General features: G+C 35.3%; 1 protein-coding gene across 11 annotated transcripts in view; it reads right to left on the bottom strand.

Annotated features, from left to right (window-relative positions):
* The window catches only part of SNF4Agamma (SNF4/AMP-activated protein kinase gamma subunit), a 559,866-nt gene that overhangs the window by 219,872 nt on the left and 317,718 nt on the right, over nt 1–22,276 (bottom strand). Inside the window, exon 1 of one of the 11 annotated variants that reach the window (XM_085810587.1) lies at nt 2,361–2,582. The exons of the other annotated variants lie outside the window; for them this stretch is intronic. Coding sequence (XP_085666713.1) covers nt 2,361–2,567 — 207 coding nt within the window. The 5' untranslated portion in view covers nt 2,568–2,582. Of the gene's footprint in view, nt 1–2,360; nt 2,583–22,276 lie in introns of those variants that run through there. 11 annotated transcript variants of the gene reach the window in all.

Here is a 22,276-nt window from a genome sequence, read left to right as displayed (position 1 = left end):
CAGGACGTAGATAATTCTTTGGAAACACATTCGGAATACATCACGTAGCACAATGGGTGCAATCTGCTCTCCATAATTTTACATAAAACGCAATTACATTTTTAAGACAACAGACCAAAAACTGATGGTGGATAGAGTTTAGGCAGACGACAGCAGCCAAGAAAGTGACGCGTATTAAGCAGCTGAAGTACACTCATGTCCATAAATTAAGGATAATTCGGAGTCACGCGGAAATCGAACTCTAAAATAAATATATCACCTGTAAAATCACTACACACATCTTCAAGAATCATATGCAAATTTCAGGATGTAACCAGATGACACCGATGGTACGTCACAATGACGAGAGTGTAAGAGAGTGATATATAAGGAATACAGGCAAAGAAGTAAAATTGTTCGCAGGAGCTTTATAAGCATTTCAGTGCAATAACCGAATAGTTATGACACAAAGGGCGCATTTGGATGATTTTTTACGTGGTAGAATTATCGGCCGTCTGGAATGTGGGCGTACCGAACTGGAAGCATCAGACGAACTTGGAATTGCCCAGAGTGTCATCTCCAGGCTTTAGCAACGATTCCAAGATGATGATAATGTGAGTAGACGTTACAGCACAGGTCGCCCCAGAGTTGCAACGCCGAATGAGGACCGGTATTTGACAGTTACTGCCAAAAGAAACAGGCGGAGCACAGCCTCAGACCTGTCTCTTCAGCCACTGGTACGACAATTTCAAGGCAGACCGTGTACAGACGCTTAGGGCAGATTGGTCTATATGCTCGTAGACCTGTCAGATGCGTTCCAGTTACTGCAACTCACTGTCGCCTGCGGTTAGCCTGGAGTATGCATTGTGGACACCGCAACAGAGGGCTCGTGTGATGTTTTCCGACGAGACCAGGTTTAGCTGGCAGTCTGATTCTCGCCGGACTTTCATATGAAGAGCTCCAGGTACCCGTTACCACCAACGTCATTCTGGAACAACATGTACGTTTGTTTCGGGGCGCCGTGGGCGCACAATTTGTGTTTATGGATAACAACACCCGTCCTCACCGTACAAACATCGTAAGCGAATGCCTTCAATCGGAGGAATCACCCGTATGGACTGGCCAGCATTCTCACCGGACTTGAATCCAGTAGAGCACGTGTGGGACATGCTTGGCCGACGAGTTGCAGCCCGTCAATCTCCTCCTAGATGTCTACCGGAACTTCGGAGAGCATTGCTTTTTGAGTGGTGTAATATCCCCCAAGATCAGATCGATAATTTGATACTCAGCATGCCTAGGCGTTGTACGGACTGTATTGCATCGTCTGGGAGACATACAATGTATTAACAATCATACCAACCATGTAATATTGGTTTTTTGTAAATAGGTTTTTTTTTTGTAATTTGCTCCAGGGAGAAAAAAATCGTTAATTTTTTTAATAATATCAAACATATAGCATCTTTTTTTTTTTTTTTTTGTTTGTTTGTTTGCTCTTTACCTTTTGTTTAATAAATAAGCTTTACAAATAAGTCAAATTTGCTGTGCTTCTAACTCTTCCTTTGCCTGATTTTGCATTATCCTTAATTTATGGACATGAGTGTATTTAAAAGTTCTTCTTTGTTTGAATCTTGCACAGCGATTAGGCAAGAAATTTCGCATTGCAGAGAAATAATGATGCAAAATGATGCAGCAAGCATATCTTTGAAAAGGAGTTGTACTTCATTGAAATTACGAATTTAAATTTGTAAATTAATTTGTTCCACTTAAGTAAGTAATTTTTTAATAATTTTCCTTCATATTTTTAATCTTACATATGTATATCTATAAATTTAATTATTAATTTTTAATTTTGAATATCTTCTAGGAAATGCAGAGATAAAAATGCAAAATAAGCCTCAGTTAAAAGTTAATTCTTTAGAAAATTGAGATATAATACTAAGTAGAAGTTTTAATCTGTAAATGCAAGTCATAATAAAAACCATACAAAATCATAATAAAAACGTTTGATGTGTATTAAAAATTTATACCAAAAGAAAATTAGTTATTGTTACTTCCATGTAAGAAGGTCGACTTTTCAAAGAGAATTAGTCTTTTAGTCTTTTTCCACAAAATCATCAACAGACTAATTCCTAAAAAAAGAAAAAAAGACTAATCCTCTTGAAAACTCAGCCTTCTTTTTAGTTTAAACCTAACTATCAGACACGTTAAGTATTATTTTTGCTTTTTAATTATTAAGTTCGACAAATGTAATCTCGTAACATTTACTATTACTGCACTTAAGGAAATACCAACACAAAAATTACTCTGCAATTTTAGTTTGGTGTTTTTCATATCTTACGCAAACAAAAATTTATCGTAGAATTGAAGAAAAATATATTCACCGTATTAAATTTCCAACAGTCAGTTTGGAAACATTTATGACGTAATATACAAAAGGCCCATTCTTCGTCCAACAAGAGGAGGGGAGGAATAAAAGCTAAAAAATATGCAGAGTCATAAAGATGTTTGGAGATAATAATAATCCTCCCACGTAAATTGTAATCGTCAGCACAATGCGAATAGGGAGGGGAACATGAAATCCCCTCCATTTGCGATTGGAAATAATTCGGCACGGAAAGAATACATGCCTGAGAGAAAGAGAGAGTATGTGTGTGACTTGCGTGGATGTATATACGTATGTATGCGTGCGTGTGCGATGAAATCCAATAATAGCTATCGAAAAGAAACAAATGTAAACGTTCAAAAATGAATTCGACAACCTAGTAATAGAATTTACTTTGTTTCGGCTGTGTCAACAAAGCGAACGAATAACTGCTTAAGTAAAGAACTAGATATGTATTTCAGAAAATTTTAAGGCCGATTCGGCATGCTTGCTGGTCGGCATTAATCTTAAGTTATAAGAGCCTGATTCGATGTGCCCTTTCTCAGGATACGATTAACGCCGTCTGAAGCACTACTGGATATAGAATACTTTGGAGATCCGCCAGTGCTTAGGTAATTTTTACAAAATAAAAATAAAAATAAATAAATAAAATTTTAAAAAAATCTGAAAGGTTTCAGATTTTAAATTACTTTCAAAGAGGCGTTTTTTTTTTACATTTTGTCTGTTACCTTTATTAATGAAATATCACATTCTTCGATTTAAACCATAAAATTCAGTTTAGCAGCAAATATTGCAAAATAGTTTTAAAATGAGTATATCTTTAGAATTTCCGACACAGATACTCGCGCGCTGGAGATAAAAATGTTTTTCTGCACAACGTTGCCATGGCTCGCTTTGAAATCCTTGTGTTTGTTAATCAAAAATTCGTTAAAGTTTTACAAAATATGAAATCGATAATAAAACAAATTTCAAATTTGGGCTTCCACATGCCCATATTCGTAAGAAGATTACGTCATTCAAAATTCGATGGCTCTAGGTACCGTTGTTTTATCACAATGCCAGAAATAGACATACATTTATGCAGATTTTCCATTATTTAATTTCTCCAAATATAATGCAGGACTCTAACATTTGGTAGCAAAAGTTTGAAAAGTGAAACGGGCATTTATAGTGAACCAACGCAAAACGAAAACAATTGTCTTTCAGTGACAAAGCCCCTTTGGAATAAAAAAAAAAATGAAAGCATTCAGATTTTATATCACGCCCAAAGGTGGTGGCGTTTCCCCCCCCCCTTTTACTACACATACATGCACGTTGCAAGCATTTGATCTAACGCTCCTTTGGGCTAAAAATATTTAAAATTAGCATACCATTAGAATTTCCGACAGACAGTTTCGCGCGCTGGAGATAAAAATATTTTATTCCGCACATGTTGCCACCGCTCGCTTTGAAAACGCCGAGTTTCTTAATCAGAAATTCGATAAAGTTTAACAAATATGAAATAGATAATAAAACAAATTCGACATTCAAGATTCGGGCTTCCGGGAGCCCATATTCCTATGGACGATTACGTTATTGAAAATTGGATGGCTCTAGGTACCGCCGTTTTTTCATACTGCAATATATATGGGTCATAGTTTCAGTCCAGATGGGTAATCTGTTGCTTGTCCTCAACACTGATATATAAAGAATGAAGGCCAATATTTTGAGCCGATGTTCAAGGAACAGCAATTTTAGAAACTATATTCTCTAATTAAATTAAGCAGATATCGCTCAATAATTTCCTTTCCTATTTTAAACCTCTAGTTTTCAGTTTAAATTGCATTATTTAATTATAACAAAGGCACAATGTCTATCTGCCTACTGAAAGTACTGCCTGTATACAAAACTTTCAAAGGAAAACCGATTGCATTACATTGCACGGGCAGAAACACTCAAAATTCATCAAATAACCAATACAGCAAGGATTTGAACGCTTGATAAACCAGCAAAGTTTCAGGCATTGAATTCTCTTCGAGTACTAGAACTGAGTTCCTCTCTTCTTTGAAATCAAAACATAATTTTATAATTATGTTATTGATATGTTTCTGCCATTAACATTTAGAATAGCAGGCTTTTTCAAACCACGTATCTTCTAAATACTAGCTGGGCTTGTTAACCACAAAAGCACGCAAAGCGGCATGCGATAATTCTTCATATTATTAAATTCACAGTTTCACATTATTAGGTACCTCAATAGAAGCGCCCACCAGTGGCAGAGCGGCAAAATCGCTGAAGATTCCTAGTTCAGTCCGTGTGGTTCGAACCCCGATAAATGGCTGTCTGCATAGGCGTTTCCTCATGTGTTAGGCTGATACGAAACAGTTTTCCTTAAAAGGTTCTCGAAGAAAGCATCCCTTCCCTTAGGCAGGCAGTCCTTGAGTGCTTTGTCGTAATCAAATCAACTAACCTAAACCAACCCCATTAACTTTTTGAAGGGCAGTGTTACCTACAGTAACCACCTTTTCTATTGAACGTCTTACTTATTCGTATGAGTGGTTTTCAAAACTGACCGTTCTGAAGTTCCTCTTAGCTCACTAGATGCAATCAAGAAACATAAGCCAGTAGTTGATGCAGCAATTGTCTTTAAGAAAATAAGCATCAGCCATCGAAGACAACATCACGACGATGTGCACTCTGCAGCACCAAGAAAAAGGCCTGTAAGAACAGTGGGGGAATGCAGCACATGCAAAGTTTCACTCTGCTTGAAAAAGAAAAACTGTTTTCCACGAGTACCATACAGACTGATTTGTAGGGATGTGTTCTGTGGGCGGTGGTCACTGATACTAACTACCATAAGTGGTCATTATGTTCACGCGTCTTGGACAAAATATGTGCAACTGTCGCAAATAATTTCATTGTAACACCTGATATAGCAAATAAAAGAAGAGTTTTGCTGAAAAAGTTAATTGCCTTTTCCTGCCCCTCAAAGAGTTAAAAACCTATATATATATATATAGTACACTGGTGTGCAAAACTTAAGCAACAGGTGTTCTTTTTTGCATAACTCCACGAGAAATCCTCTGAGAGACATGAAATTCAGAATTAAGAGACAGCATTTTGTATTTAAACGATGACGAAAGCATAATTGCGCTAAAAATGAATAATATGCATACAGTATGAAATCAAACAAAAATAGGCTTTATTGAACTCATAGTATCGTTATACACGACAAGAGGAAGAATAACAAGCAAATGTTCCTTACTATGGGATATGCCCTCCCCTTACTGCAACGGTTGCTTCGGAACGGTCTCTCCATACTCAACACCAGATTGTCTAACAGATTTTGAGGTAAGAGTGCCAATTCTGCAATCAGCAACTGTTCCGCGGAGGATGTAATCGTGCCACAAGGCATCTCCCCAAAGTATCCAACGCATGTTCTACGGGATTTAAATCAGGGCAGCACGCTGGCCAATCCATTCGAGTAATATCTTCTCTTTTCAGTAGCTTCTGAATAGCAGGAGTCTGGTGTGGCCGTGCATTGTTATCCATAAAAACGAAATCTGCTTCAATGGCACCTCGGAACAGACGCACATGGGGAAAGATCACCTCCTGACAATAGCGATCTCCGGTGACAGAACTTCTGTCGAAAACGTGGAGCTCTGTCCGACCGTTCAGCATAATGCCTCTCCAGACGAGATCTTCAGGACACCGTAACGGTCTCTTTCCTTGATGTTACTGAGATTAAACCGTATCCCGATCTCTCTCCAAATCAATTTGTGTTGAGAATCGCTTGTGGCACTAAAACGACTGTCATCCTTAAGGAGGATACGACTCGATTGATGAGATGCCCGGTTTTTGCGCTTCTTGCACCACTGTAAACGGTGACGCCGATTGCCAACTTTCGAAGGGATGCAGCGTTTAGGACGGCAGGCGAATAAGCCACCTTTGTGAAGGTGTCTGGACACAGTAAACCGCGACACTTGTCACGTCACCCCATTGTTGTACGCAGTTGTTGAACTATGGAGTGTGGTGACTGGTTTCGGGCTCTTTTCGCCTGCAGGACAATATATCGGTCATCCACTGCAGTTGTTTTCCTTGGGCGGCCATCACCAACCCTTCTAACAGCCGTACCTATGGTTTGTAAGGCTTTCCAAGCGCGCGAAACGACACTTTTGTTGATTCCGAACTCTTCTGCTATACTGGTAACACTTCGCCCCTACTCCAGATTTTCGATCATTCTTCCACGTGTGAAGTCATCCAGATCATTTCTTCTAGCCAATAATAATTTTTTTTTTTTTTTATTTCACTACAGAACTCCTTGCAATTGCAGCGAATGTCTTTAAATGCGTGTCCATCCTTCCTTTTATGATAGTCTCGAGTTGAGCGTGCCGACCGTACGCGTTTTGCGTACGCTCACGTAGCCTGTGACGTTTTTTTCTTGACATTTGCATACACATGACCTTTCTACTGAAGTGCGTGTTCATTGTACTGAATGCAAGAGCCCCTTTTCTACAATTTAATGGCTATCTGATTAAAATTTACATTGTTGCTTAAATTTTGCACACCAGTGTAATATATATAGAGAATACAAACAGAAAAATATGCTTAATTACAGCTTTTGGAACTCTACTGCAAGGTAACGTATAAACAAACAGTTCTCTTCCCTTTCCTCCTCCCCATAAAAAAATGATAATGAGCCAGCGAATGTTAAAACAAATGAGGAAAACAAATGAGGAAAATGAAAAAAATAATTCTATCAAAATATTCAGATAGAAAATAAAAGAAAAGACCTACGTTTAGTGAGAAAGGTGTAGCTGAACAATTGTCTAAGGCGTGTAGTTTTGTATGCTGTGCGACATGATTGCTTATTTAATAGGGATTTGTTCTTTTTTATTTTTAGGAATATTTATTTTTTATCTTTTGTTGGCTACGCTTAATTTGAATATGGGAATTTTTTCAATGCTTCGTTTCAGACAAATCCTTTATTATTATGGTGACATACTGTTAAATTCTGTTTTTATTGGTTAAGTTTCCTATTCTTTACAAGCAGCACTTGAGAGTGATTTTAAACAAGTGGGTTTCTTTAATCTTACTTCATTCCTCTTATGGTCAAAGCCTGGATCAGTGTTAAACATACAGCGGTAGTGTCACAGATCAATAAAGTACTGAATTTTAAAAACTCGAAAATAATTAATAAAATAGGTAAAAACATTTACCTGGTTGCGATGAAACAAATGTAAACAACAAAACAACGGTAACGAACCTAGACATTAAAAATAGAGCAGGCTTCTCTTGGGGGAAATATGATTTAATTCATTAAATCTGTTTTACTGAGGGATTAAACATTCAGATGAAGAGTTGTTTGTTTTCGAAACTAAATCTTTTATATTTTTGAATTGTGTGATTAACCTTTGTCCTGTGGAAAAACCAGTTTAAGCTAATATTTCTTTTATTGCAAATTTCTCTATACGAAGTTTTATCGTACGTTAGTATACGTAAAAAGATTTTTTGACCTACACTGACAATTAAAATCGCAACATCAAAAATAACACTTCTTAAGCAGCCCTAAACTTGCAGATCATGGCAGGCTATTCAAATGATTTGCGATGTAGCGCATTTACAAATCGTATGCACCAGCAGTTTTCCTCCGAAATGCGATAATAGAAGAGATTTTAGAACTATAAATTATTGAAATTACCTTTACTCGCTGTTCTTTATGCAGAAACGGCAAAGTTAAATGACGTCAAAGCCATCAGTAATTTTACACGCTATCAGTAATTCTCTTGTGCAATACTGGGTAGAGAGCATAGGAAAGAATTGTGGCATATCGAGACTAAGAATTATTCTTCCGAGAAATTTTAACGGAAAGCGGCAGGATTAGGCCGAATATGTAATTCAAGGAAGTGAAGAGAGAATAGCTGACCGTTGAGGTGGATATCAACAACTCCGTCGCATTGACGAATTAGGGAAACAGATATTTTATGTTCATAGCTATTACGAATTGCAGAATCGCGTTAATTTGGATGACGAAGCACACTAGGGCTATCTGTCCTAGTGTGCGTAAAAGGAGGGACACCTTCATGGAGGACTTTTTAAGGGAAACTTACATACGTTACACATGGGGAAAACCACGAAAACGCCCATGCAGCCAGCCCGTTAGCCTGGATTTGAACCCAGGTGGGAACTATCAGGGTTCAGCGATTTTACCGCTCGGCCGCTGGTGAGCTCTCTTTAGATGACGAACTAGGGAAGACTGTGTGCTGCTGCTTTGTAGTCTCCGCATGTGTGCTTCGACACTGTCAGTAGCACCGGGCAATTTTTGCTAGGCGCCCATTGTTTCGGATATCTTTGAGAGACGTATGTGGCTGCAAGTGATGCCTAGAATGTACTGAAAACAGGAATGGCATAAAATCGAGCGAACCCTATTTCAAACTGTAGCATCATGATAGTCGCATTTGTGTTTGGTGGCTAAGCGTTAGTAGCCTTAGTGACTGGTTCATTAAGAGGTTATCAAATTTAGCGACGGTCCCTGCTAGAAGGGACTTTTCCGAGAAAGGAGATTCTGGTAGCACTAGCTTAAACGGGAGGGTTCCTAGAAAAAACAGCTCCGCTGAAAGCTAAGTCCCGCCTAGCTGCGGAAAAGATGTACCGGCTAAGCGGGATTTTTTTAAACATCGACATCGCCAAAAATGTTTCGGATGCAGCTCTGTCTCGGGTAGAGATCAACCAATCAGACGAAAGTTCTGCTTCTGAAGGATCACGTGATCCCAATTTGACCGATAATTGTATGCCAAGTATTGGCATTCAAGTCTTTGTAGTAAGTGAAATTATACTCATGTCCATAAAGTAAGGATGTCATGTCCATAAAGCAAAATCAGGCAAAGGAAGAGTTAGAAGCAAAACAAATTTGACTTATTTGTAAAGCTTATTTATTAAACAAAAGTTAAAGAGAAAAAAAATGCTATATGTTTGATATTATTAAAAAAATTAGCGATTTTTTCTCCCTGGAGCAAATTAAAAAAAAAAAAATCTATTTACAAAAAAACAATATTATATGGTTGGTATGATTGTTAATAAATTGTATGTCTCCCAGACGATGCAATACAGTCCGTACAACGCCTAGGCATGCTGAGTATCACACCACTCAAAAAGCAATGCTCTCCGATGTTCCGGTAGACATGTAGGAGGAGGTTGACGAGCTGCAACTCGTCGGCCAAGCATGTCCCACACATTCTCTACTGGATTCAAATCCGGTGAGAATGTTGGCCAGTCCATACGGGTGATATCCTCCGATTGAAGGCATTCGCTTACGATGTTTGAACGGTGAGGACGGCCGTTGTCATCCATAAACACAAATTGTGCGCCCATGGCGCCCCGAAACAAACGTACATGTTGTTCCAGAATGACGTCCCGATAGATTTGGCTTGTCATGGTTCCAATTTGAACTTGTCAGGTCTGGAACCCAGAATAATTCCACCCCACACGAGCACTCCTGCACCACCGTAACGGTGTCGTTCAATGATGTTTTCTTGATGGTAATGGGTACCTGGAGCTCTCCATATAAAAGTCCGGCGAGAATCAGACTGCAAGCTAAACCTGGACTCGTCGGAAAATATCACACAAGCCCACTGTTGCGGTGTCCACAATGCATACTCCAGGCTAACCGCAGGCGACAGTGAGTTGCAGTAAGTGGAACGCATCTGACAGGTCTACGAGCATATAGACCAATCTGCCCTAAGCGTCTGTAAACGGTCTGCCTTGAAATTGTCGTATCAGGGCCTGAAGAGAGCTGACGAGACAGGTCTGAGGCTGTGCTCCGCCTGTTTCTTTTGGCAGTAACTGCCAAATACCGGTCCTCACTCGGCGTTGTAACTCTGGGGCGACCTGTGCTGTAACGTCTACTCACATTACCATCATCTTGGTATCGTTGCCAAAGCCTGGAGATGACACTCTGGGCAATTCCAAGTTCGTCTGATACTTCCAGTTGGGTACGCCCACATTCCAGACGGACATTCCAGACCACGTAAAAAATCATCCAAATGCGTCTTGTGTCATAACTATTAGGTTATTGCACTGAAATGCTTATAAAGCGCCTGCGAACAATTTTACTTCTTTGCCTGTATTCCTTATATATCACTCTCTTACACCCTCGTCATTGTGACGTACCATCAGTGTCATCTGGTTACTTCTTGAAATTTGCATATGATTCTTGAAGATGTGTTTAGTGATTTTACAGATGATATATTTATTTCAGAGTTCGAGTTCCGCGTGACTCCGAATTATCCTTAATTTATGGGCATGAGTGTAGTAACCTAGCTACGTGGGTTTTCTGGAAATGTGCAGGTTCTGAGAACTGACCCTTTCGACGTCCAGTCCCTCGTAGGGGAAACATAATGTGATTGGGACATTATGCATCGCTATAACGGTTTCGTGCCTGGCGTTATCTAGGAGATCGCATTGCATTCCAATTACATTCGCACCTAATGTGTGCATTCCCGGTTCGTTGAAGAACACTGACCTACTGAGCAACTTCCAACCTAAGTTAGCCTAAAGGCAACAAACGGAATATCTTACTCAGAGGTAAAACCATCTACTGGCCAGAACCTGAGGTCGGGGCCGAAACAGATAAGTCGGGCATTAATTGTCAAAGTCAAAATTTCAAATTTACATTTGAATAAAATACAGAGTTGTCTGGGTATATTCCATATTTTTAAGAAATACATCTGAAGTTATTATAATAAGATTTTCCAGAATAGTTAAGACATGAATTGACAGCCGCCTACAGTAACAAACATGGTAACATGGTAAAAATAAATGCAAAACTTTTAAAGTAGAAGATCATAGTTAGATAAATGTCAGGCATATATAATAGAAAAACACAAGTAAATGAACATTAAGGATGCATACCCTGTTCAGAATCTTCACGCTATTGAAATGAAGTATATAGTCATGAAAGAATCAAATCTGTTCTCTAGAGACCAAATTTAAGTGTAAATGAACATAATTTATGTTACATAAACCAGTACTAAATGTTTTATCGAAAGCAAAGTATTGTGCAGTTCATGCAAGATTCAAGTCACATGACTCAGAGGTACTGGAATTTGTACTAAATCATAGTAATAAAATCCAAAAGTTCAATCAAGAAGTTTGTTGATTCCAGTACAATTAACGGCTATCATATAATTGTAACAATGAATGTAAGAAGATCACACCGGATATACACAATATTGAACAAACATTATGTTTCCATACTTGGTTATAATTGTGCCAGGAGAAATAACTATGAGTACAATTATATGTTAATCTACACAAGAACAGATAGCATAATATTGAGAGACAAATATTCATGACGTTGAACAAAAGATTACTTCAGATACAACTAAGCACACTTTATGCTGTTGCTTTTGAATGAAAAAATGTAATATCGTTTATAAGAAATCAGATGTTACAATTACTAAAAGTACAATTGTATTATTTAGTAGGTATGTCATTCCAGATATTCACTGGTTCATATAAGCCAAAACAAAATTTGATTATGTACAGATTTAAACAAGAATATTTAGCAGTAAGATAGAAACATAGTGTAAATACGGAAAGTTCGCGCCAGATATATGAAGGGATGTACGAAGAAAGTCAATCGCTAAATTAACGTAATTATAAGCGCAATAGTCAACACTACATATTATAACACATTATTACATTTGTATTCAAAACCTGGTTATTAATGCAAGTAAGAGATATACGCAAAGATACACAATACTGGTTCAAATACATACAATATTACTTATTTCATATAAAACTTACTAATTACATTAAATTACGCAAAACATATAACATATTGTTACATAGCGCTTAATATAATTACATGTTACATATTATCATTGTAAATACAAAAGACAGATCATAACCTAATACATTTTAAAAACACAATACTTGTTACAAATCAATACACATTATAAAAAGTTGCAGTATCAAACATCAGGAATACACCAGATATTCATGGATAAGCATAATTCTAGTCAAACAATGTTAAAATTATTGAAATAAACAATATATAAGAAAAGATTCGAACAATTAGGTTATACACATAAACTCTGAAGTCAAATAAAACTAAATAAGAACTAAATAAGAGCAAGAACATGTATGCATTTTGTTAATCTCATCGTTACATAAACAACATTTAGTAGTACCATAAATGTGCTATATAAATTTTCCACCATAAAAAAAAAGTATGACCATGTCGAAACAGATTGTAAGAGAGGCAGACCGATTGCAGATGAATTTGTCTACAAATCAGAGCATATACCAGTCACAAAGTACAACTACTAATAAGTACACAAAATTGAAACTAAGTATTTGACATGTTAGAAGAAGCAGTCACCATGAGCAAGGGGTATTTAGTATTTCTTTAGTAACAGAAATTTGTTACTTGTGTTAGTTATTGTTTGATGATAATTGTTTTCTTTTCTATTAGCATTTAGCTTGTGGTAGTTAGCACGATGAAAATGTCCTTTATATACAAAGTATTCACGCTATGTTATATGCTATAAGTTTTGTAAAATATAAGATGTACTATTTTATTGTAAGATTTTGAATTTATGATAAATGCCTTCGTCGCGGGCCGGAGGATGTTCCAACTAAAATTCCCTAACGGGATAAACTGATGTTTGCTTTTCCCGCGGCGGAGGGAAAATACAGTTAGAACACACAGGAACGAAGATATGGTAAGATGGTATAGATCCGGCACTGTGCCGCGTATGATATTTCATAATTTTGTTTCAATCATGCTGTTATTGTTTATCAATAAATAATCAAAAGACAACTACTGTGAATTAAATGACACAACAATTCAGAATGAAGACATCACAACAAGGGGAAACAATTATCCTATTTTAAATAAAGAATCATACCAAATATACAACCAAATGTAACTCATGCCATAGTAAATGCTGTAGCAATTTCCAAGATAAAAGAAAAACAGCATTCAACACTACATATTACAACACATTATCTCTTGTAGCATAATAAATTTACTTTAAACTTATAATTACTCAAAACAAATTACATATTAAAACATATCAAGACTTATTATTAAATCATGCTACATATTAAAACATATTACTAGATATCACATGTTAAAAATGATGATAATTAATAATACATGTGACAAATGATTACTAATTACATATTATAATAAATGCTTATAATTGGAGAATAACTTAAACTGTAAAAAATTCTCAAAAAACAACTGACAAGGTTACATTTCTGTGGTGCTAAGTAACGCTTTCTGTGGTGCTAAGTCCACAGAAATGTAACGCTTTATCTTTAGCGCCTGCCCATGAAGCGTTTAACTGCATGTCGCATTCCCTTCCCAACATTAAAATAAAAATGTAAATTAATTTGTGTGAAGTCAATAGTATTTCAGAAAGTAAATGAGAAATTAATCATGCCTTTTCTTTTTCAATATGGCCTTATCTCGCGGATATAACCGTGTGATAGGTTGTTTTGCGTGGATACCAGAAACTTTCTCAGGATATCCACATGTTAATTTCTATTCATGGTTATCTGAGTAAACTGCAAATCTTCTGCTGGTGTATATGATGGCGCATAAAATTAGTAATTCAAGATGCTTTGCAATTCTGATGAGATACTGTGTATTTAAAATCTCTGTAATGTTTTGATGTATGAGGGCAATCACTCCTGTCATTGGAAAGGCACGAAACAGCATAAAAAGTACATAAGAAATTATCTCTTACTCATAACAAACATATCGTTATAAATTTTTTTGCTATTTTTGACTCGCATATTTAAAAAAAAGTTCTCTTTGCATGTGAAATTCTTTAGCTTTTTTTACTGGGAAGTACGTTTCCCGAATTTGTGTAAATGCTAATTCATGTTACGCCCAAGCTATTCTGTTCTTTATTTTCCTAGCATTTTTACAATTTCGTAACGGTTAACGCATTGCATAAGTTGTTTTACCTCAACTTTATTTAATTTTTTATGCTTTATTTGCTCATTTTACAGCATAAAAGTCACGCGAGCTCTCATTTGGCGAACATTTTCTTCGGTCGAATTCTTACAGCGAAATAGTTAATGCGGCATTTGATGAAATTAAAACTATTAAAATAATTAATTAAATAAAAAGTATTAGCCCAAACAGGAGTCAGCCCAGTAGGACTGTTATTCTCGAAACGGCATTTTGCGTCGAATCACTATAAACGGCTGTATTACTTTTCAAACTGTTACCACCAAATATTATCACCCTGTATTGTGTTTAAAGTGTGGAGTAATTAGGATTTTTGTTGCAGAACACATGAAAAATACGCAATGTCCTCGCCGGGACTCAAACCTGGACCTCTCGAACATGCATCGACTGTGCTAACTTTACACCGCGAAGGCATGCTGGAAGGAGGGAGAAATAAATAATGAAGAATCTACATCAATGCATGTATGTTTCTCGTATTGTGAAAAAACGAGGGTACCTAGAGTCATCAAATTTTGAATAACTTAGTCCTCCACTCGAACATGGGCACCTGGAAGCCCGAATTTGGGATTTAAATCTGTTTTACTGTCTGTTTCATATTTCATAAAACTTTAACGCATTTTATATTAAAAAATTCGACGATTTCAAAGCGAGCAGTGTGAACAACACTGTAGGGAATAAAACATTTTTACCTCCAGCGCGCGAAATTGTCTATCGGAAATTCTAAAGATACGTTGTTTTAAATATTTTTAGTCCAATGCGGCGTTAGCCCAAATGCTCTCGAAACTTGAATGTGTCTGTAAATGACTAATATTAAATTATAAATAGGTAAACTTTCTTAAGTTTTTAACGCAGGACAAAGTATTGTTTTATGATTATTGATTAATAAAAGTTTCAATTTGATTATAAATGGATAAACGATTTTACTTGCAGTTTTCTTGCTATCTAATGCATGCGTGATTTGTCTAAACATATGAAATAGACTAATTTTGATATGACGCCCTTCGGAGTGATTTATTATAAGCGTTTTACTACCTTTAAGTTAGTATAATGGCTATAATAAATCATAAATCTATGAGAATAATCAGGTTATTAGTTTAAATTAACCAGTTATTATGATTTGGGATCTGTACTATAACTTCTCCTTTTCGTTTTCCTCACCAGAACGCAAATGAAGTAGAAAGTATTTAAACTCAGGTTTGGGGAGTTTAAGACGGAACTAGTTTCTGCTTGCGCGTGTACGCTACGTTTAGTTCCTGCCAGCTCTAATAATTGTAATTATTCGGCTTTGCGTTATATCGCTGCGGACAATTTGATTTTTAAGCTCCGTTAGAAGTACTGAGCCAGCTTCGAGTATTTAAATTGTGTATTCCTTGATCACTGTTCCACTTTTAACTTAAAATTTTTACTGTTCTGTTTAGTCTTAACACCATAAGCTATGGCTGATATTATTAGCATAAGAAACAACGTTTATGTTCTAAATTCTGTGTTAAATAAATGGTTATATGAAAAACCTTCTCCCGACTTGTAGCCACTTCAGACTGTGATAATTCGCTACAGATCTAACGGGGTTATTAGCTTCAGATCAAGTAAAACTTCACAACCAAATTCAAAAGAAGGTTTGAGAGGTTATAACAAATCAAAAAGTTAGAATTTTATAATATATAAGAAAATTATTAGAATGGCATTATAATAACTAGAATTATAAGGCCTTATTATTAGGCACCGTTTGAACGGAGCGTAATAATAAGAAAATTATTAGGCTCCGTTCAAACGATGGTATAAATATCATAGAGGCATAGTCATAAGGCATAAAATGCGGAAGTTCCGTTCACACCTGCGAGACAGCGGAAATAAAGAAGCTACATTTGCGCAAGCGTGGATGTGTCTACAGTTTTCTCGCTCTGTTTTCCCCTACAGTAGGTTTCGCGCGTTCGCTTTGATAACAAGTCGGCATAAGGTTTAAAACTTCGAACTTTATGCCAAAACCCCTAAACCAGTTTTTGTGACGAAGCAAGGTTTGGTTACCTAGAAACGAAGCATGACATTTATACCACCGTCTCAACGGAGCCTAAACAGGCAACTATATAACTACGCTCTGAAACCATTTCGCCTTTATAACAATCACAATTAGACGTGGCATGGAATACATTTTCTTAAATATTTCCAGGTTGATTAAAAGTATTTCTCAGTTGGTGTACACTCACCTCTAGAGGCTTTTATTTGCAAATTGTTCTTTTAAATTCATACTACATATGCTTCATAGCTAAAATCTAGGGACTGCGAGAGGAAACGTAGTAGGGTACCTCTGCTTTTTTAACTTAAACTTGGTCCTTGAGACCGCCAGGCGACTTAGCCCCGTATAGTAAAGTAACTCCAACCCAGAAGAACGTTTAAACAGCCCTTTTATTTAAAACTTAGCAAATTCATGGCTATTGCTTACAAAGGAATCTCCGCAGCTCGCGGAACTTAAGGCAACATAAAATGTTAATTAAACTTTAAAGTAATTTAAAGCTGGAGATTCATAAAGTAAAATCCTATCAAGTGGTGGCACAAACTAAACGAATTGCGCGAATAAACTCGGCTAGCGCAGTCTAAAATAACTCTCAGACCTGAGCTAGGAAATATCACAACGGTCAGCGCCGCTGCCAGAGCTCTCTCCCCAACTTTTAAGAACTCTGCTGTTAAAAACATGTATCTCATTTGCATACTGCTAAAAACTGACTAAAGTTGAAGTGAAAGTACAGATAAAATAATGAGTTAATTAACGTGAACCTTACAAATAAACCAATATCTTGCTCCTGAAATCTCTAATACGATAATTAGAGCCTTAATAACATTTCAATATTCACTATCCTGCAGTAAGTGTATCTAACCATTCGGAAACACCATGACAAACACGAAAATGTACCTGATAGTAATGTTTCTAAGGCGCCGCCTTCGAATTAATTATATCTCATATTGCATATCCCACTGCTCTATGCTGTTGATGCCATATTTTGTCTGTCCACCTATATGTAATAAATTATCAATTTATTACATTGATAATTTAACTTAATAATAATAATGTAATAAATTATCAATTTATTACATTGATAATTTATTACATACTTGAATTGGAAACAGGCCTTATCACACTTAGCTACAATATGTCGTTATCTATTACAGTAGAATACTGATGAGTCTTTGCCGACAGATGAGTGGGACACGAACGAGTTATCTGCTAAGAAATTCAATTCATGATAAAATATTTAATTTTAATTAGCCCATTATCGTATGATTTAAGCTTTAGTATTATTTTTGTTCTTCGTTAGCTCTCATCAAGATGCAAATGTTAACATACATATGTCAAAGTATACGAAATCCAGCATTCTACAGAATATCTAGACATTTTACAGAATGCCGAAAACTGCCTGGTAATGCATTAAATGTTTAAACGTTTCATACACTGCTTACGCATTTTATAAAATACCAAATGACAAACGGGCAAAATAGGAAATACATCTCCATATTATATACAACGCCTAGAAGAAGGCATGTAATAATTAGTGCAATATATTGGCAGTCGCAATGAATGAGATAGAGGATACTTTTTACTGAATTCGAAATTCTGCAAAAATTTTAAAACAAGTATACACGAGATCACAGCTTATTTTGTGTTCTAAAAACAGAGAATTGAAGGTATTTCCTGACAGGAAATTCCTTTCACGTCATTTGCACCCGCTTAATCCAATGGAAGTGGCCAAGGATTCGTCAAGTGTATAAATGCCGAAATATGAAATGTCTTTGCGTGAAAAAAGTAATGAAGTGAATTCAAAATATGATTCTAGTCTACCATGTTGTAACAAATAGGATAATTTTAATTTTTTATTTTTTATATGAAATTTAAAGGCATAAATTTTGTTTCAACTTTAATTTTTCTTTATCTGTTTTAAATAAAAAAAATTTTAATGGCACACTTTCATTACTTTATCAAATAACAGTCCAATGATGACATATTTAGTATTTTAGTGGTGTCTCCACCAAGGGACTTTTGGATTAGAATCTCGAAGATTAGCAGATGGATTACCTGTAAACAGGTAAGCAATTCCTTTTTTTTTTCTTTGGGGAAAAAAAAAAAAAACTGAGTTTCAACATTGTGATTACTCAATTCTAAACATCGAAGTTATTGAAAAACTGAAACAGAAACGTACGAATGAACGCAATAGCATTTGGGAAATTAATTACGAAAAAAAAACTTTGTTATCAGAAAATGTCGAAAACACAACCATTGGTGATTTGCAGGAGATGAATGAAACAATTCTCGAAAGAGAAAACACGTTGAAAATGTTGAATTCAAAATTCGAAATTCAGTTAAAAGATGCTAAAGAATTTGAAAAAGATATTTCTGCAAGTGATAAATGTAATGAACAAATTATGTCTGCAAAGTTTAGTATTTTAGTCCACTTTTTTTTCATACTTTGCCTAAAGTACATTTGTCATTCTATATATAGAATGCCTAGGTATTTTATACAACGCCTAGGTAAAGTATATAATAATTCTCGTATTTTAGATTTTTCCTAAATTCATACTGTTGCGTGCGTACGGATTCGTAATAGATTGAATGCACACACGTCCAATGATAGGTTCATAGAATTTATCAGAGTTCTGGAACTTTCCACGCAAATACTCATAAATCTTCACAGTATCACACAGTACAATCAGTAGTAACACTTCGAACTCTTCAGGACGTTAAACACAAAGCAATGCAAAATCAGGGCGATGTTAAACAGACTCGGAATTCACGCTGAGCTAACAGTTAACAACAACAACAACTGAGAACAGATGCTCTCTTTGACATTAGTTTTCATCCAGCCGTCGAGATACTTCTAGTACTTTCTACTGCTCGAAATTACTGAAAGGCAATATTAGGGTCGAACTACGGCTACAGCTAATACATACGTGATCAATTACATTCATTCAATTACAATATCTGTTACGGTGATACAGAGATCGGCCAAAAATGTCGCCAAGTTCGCGACTTTTATAGATTTGTCGCTAAACCTGGAGACAAAAATTAGTCGCCAAAACCTTTACCACCTTGGCGATATCTTGCCAAATTACCGAGATACCCATTTACTCAATATTAAATAGACTTGCCCCTGTATTCTTACTTTTCCAGCATAGCTTGACTCTCTAGATTTTTCATGTTACTTTACACAGAAAAAATACAATAATTTCACATATAAATCATCTATCTATGTACAAGATCCGTAACAATATTTTGCCGTATATAAGAACATAGTTCTTGAAAGTTCGACGGCAGCTAAGTTGACCGTTCTACTATTCTCTTGCCAAGATCTGAAAATAATGTTATTCGACATTATCCTTCAGCCAGCCGAATTGCTCGAAGAGTTAACTGTTTGAGCTTCTTTATTATCGGAAATGCTTGTAGGTTCTGCATTTTAAAACACTTAAATTCAGCTACTATTTAATTTCAAATTAAAATTTTACTTTGCTTAAAATTCCAGAAACAAGCCAAGAATAATTTTAAAGTTTAAATAAAAAGGTTTGTTTAAATCTTCTGTATCTACAGTTGTTTGCATAGACTGGGCGATCAGTCACCCGGCAATCTCAGAAGAACCAAATTAAGCAAATTCAGAAGAAGGCAAAAATGCATTTAACAGATTATTTATTTAAGGAAAAAATCTGAAAGATTTCAGATTTTATATCACGCCGATTTTTGTGCAAACGCTCCTTTATATCATAAGAATTTCCGATAGACAATCTGTTTTAGTCTCGCACGCTGAAGATAAAAATATATTTTATTCGGAACAATGTGTTGCCACAGCTCACTTTGAAATCGTTGAGTTTCTTACTGAAAAATTTAGAAAACATGAAATGGGGGTGGAAATGAAACGGGTAATAAAACAAAAATTCGAAATTCAAGATTCGGGTTTCCAGGTTCCCATATTCGGGTGGAGAACTTCGTTATTCAAAATTAGATAACTCTAGGTATTGTTGTTTTTTCACAGTGCGAGAAACATACATACATTCATGCAGATTTTTCATTATTTAATTTCTTTAAATATAATACACGGCGATAATATTTGGTGGCAACAAACTGAAAAATGATACAGCCGTTTATAGTGATTCAAAACAAAATGCCGTTTCCAGACTAATAGCCCTTCTCAGCTAACGCCCTTTTAGGCTAAAAATGAAACTATTTTTACTATGAAATTACAGTTTTTTAAATAACTATTTTTACTATGAAAATGATGTGATAAGTAATATTTTATCATTTAAATCACGTTCCTTCAGTGCTCTCTGAATGCAATTAAATAAAATGTTTTGTCCATTGTATTTTCATATTGTGAATGTTTTCACAATAATAGATAATTTCATATAAACTTTATTGGAGTCTGCTTTTTAGGATCCTAGTTTACGAAATCTTTCTTTCGCCAGAAAATGTATCATTGTACAAAGAAATAAGCAGTTGGATAACTTATAAAACTGGTCCAACGATAGACATACAGAATGAAATTAACGCATCAAGATTTACTTAGTTTACGGATCTGAAGTTTTCAACAGCTTAGGGGGGAAAAATGAATGTAAGTTCTTCCTGTAAGATAAATATTTTATTGTCCACATAAAAACATGTCAGAAAATTCATTAACAAAGTGGTTTTGAATATTTAAATTTTATATTAAAGATACATCCGCTACAACTTTATTCCCCCCCCAATGCTTTTGATCTGCCACCTGCTGTTTTATAATTTTGTGGTAATTAATATAATTTTGTAGCTGACTAATATGTGTGATAAAAATAATGGACAAAACAACTTAAAAAATTCGATTTATTTAAATTTGTGTCTTCTCAATTTTATTTTTGAAAAAATTATTTATTAATTCTTGCATTTCATTAGCCATTTAAAATTCAATGTTCTACAATTTTACAACTGAACTTGCATCATATTATTTCTCAAATATATTTTCAATATTTCATTTGTGAGAGAAGTCCCTTTCCCTAATCTGTACGGTAAATCGGAGCCACAAATATAACATAAATAAATTACCTCTTTCAGAATGCATTGTTTTAATATTTTCTCCCAACTAAGTCAACTAAAGTTTAATGTGTTGAAACTTTTCTATTTCTGTTCTGAGAATGCGCATAAATTATAACTGCATTTCTAATGCACTAATATCTTTATGGATGTCTTCTATTTTTACAAATTTCTTAATGATTTCTCTATTTTTCAATTCTAACAGAGCTTTAGGTTTCAAAAATGAAATTTTTTCGGATTTGTATTATTCTTTCAATCCATCTCTTAATTTTGTATTTAAAATATTGACAACCACATTAAAATAAAATTTGCCTTTCGAAATTAAAAATTTTTTTATCCTCATGCGTTTCTTCTTTGTTAATCTCTTACTTTTAGACCTGTTCTCTACATTTCATTAAACTGAAATTAATTTAATTGCTTTCAGATATCCTCAGACGTGTGTCTCACATCTTGTAGATAAATAGAAACGTTTTTAAATGCTAAAAATTCTTTATTCAAACTGACTCCCCTTTTTTTATTATTTGAGATACTGTGCTAATATGAAATGAGAAATTTTTTATAAACATTTTTGTGACTAAAAATTAAATGATTCAAATACTTCTTTATAGTACATTTTGAATACGTTTTTTGAAAAAAAAAATTAACTTATTATTTATATAACTTGATAGGTATCAAAGACAATAAACCCATAAATCAAGCCATATCGGCCCAGTAGAACTGTCCCCCCCCCCCATTTTTGTATGTGTGTGCGTGCAGAGTGTACATTACATATAAATAAAAGTCTGAAAGTGAAACTTTCGGCAAGCCCGCTACTTTGACTTCTAGCATTTCTCTTTCATTCATAACAAACAGTCAAGATTTTGTCGCAGAATAATGTTAGATTTGTTTTCTGCTTATTCACGTGAGC

Source organism: Stegodyphus dumicola, chromosome 2, assembly GCF_044657685.1.
Source record: "Stegodyphus dumicola isolate Sdum_Otavi_A_Nest chromosome 2, ASM4465768v1".
NCBI classification, from domain to species: domain Eukaryota; kingdom Metazoa; phylum Arthropoda; class Arachnida; order Araneae; family Eresidae; genus Stegodyphus; species Stegodyphus dumicola.
This window is presented reverse-complemented; position numbering and strand designations above follow the sequence as displayed.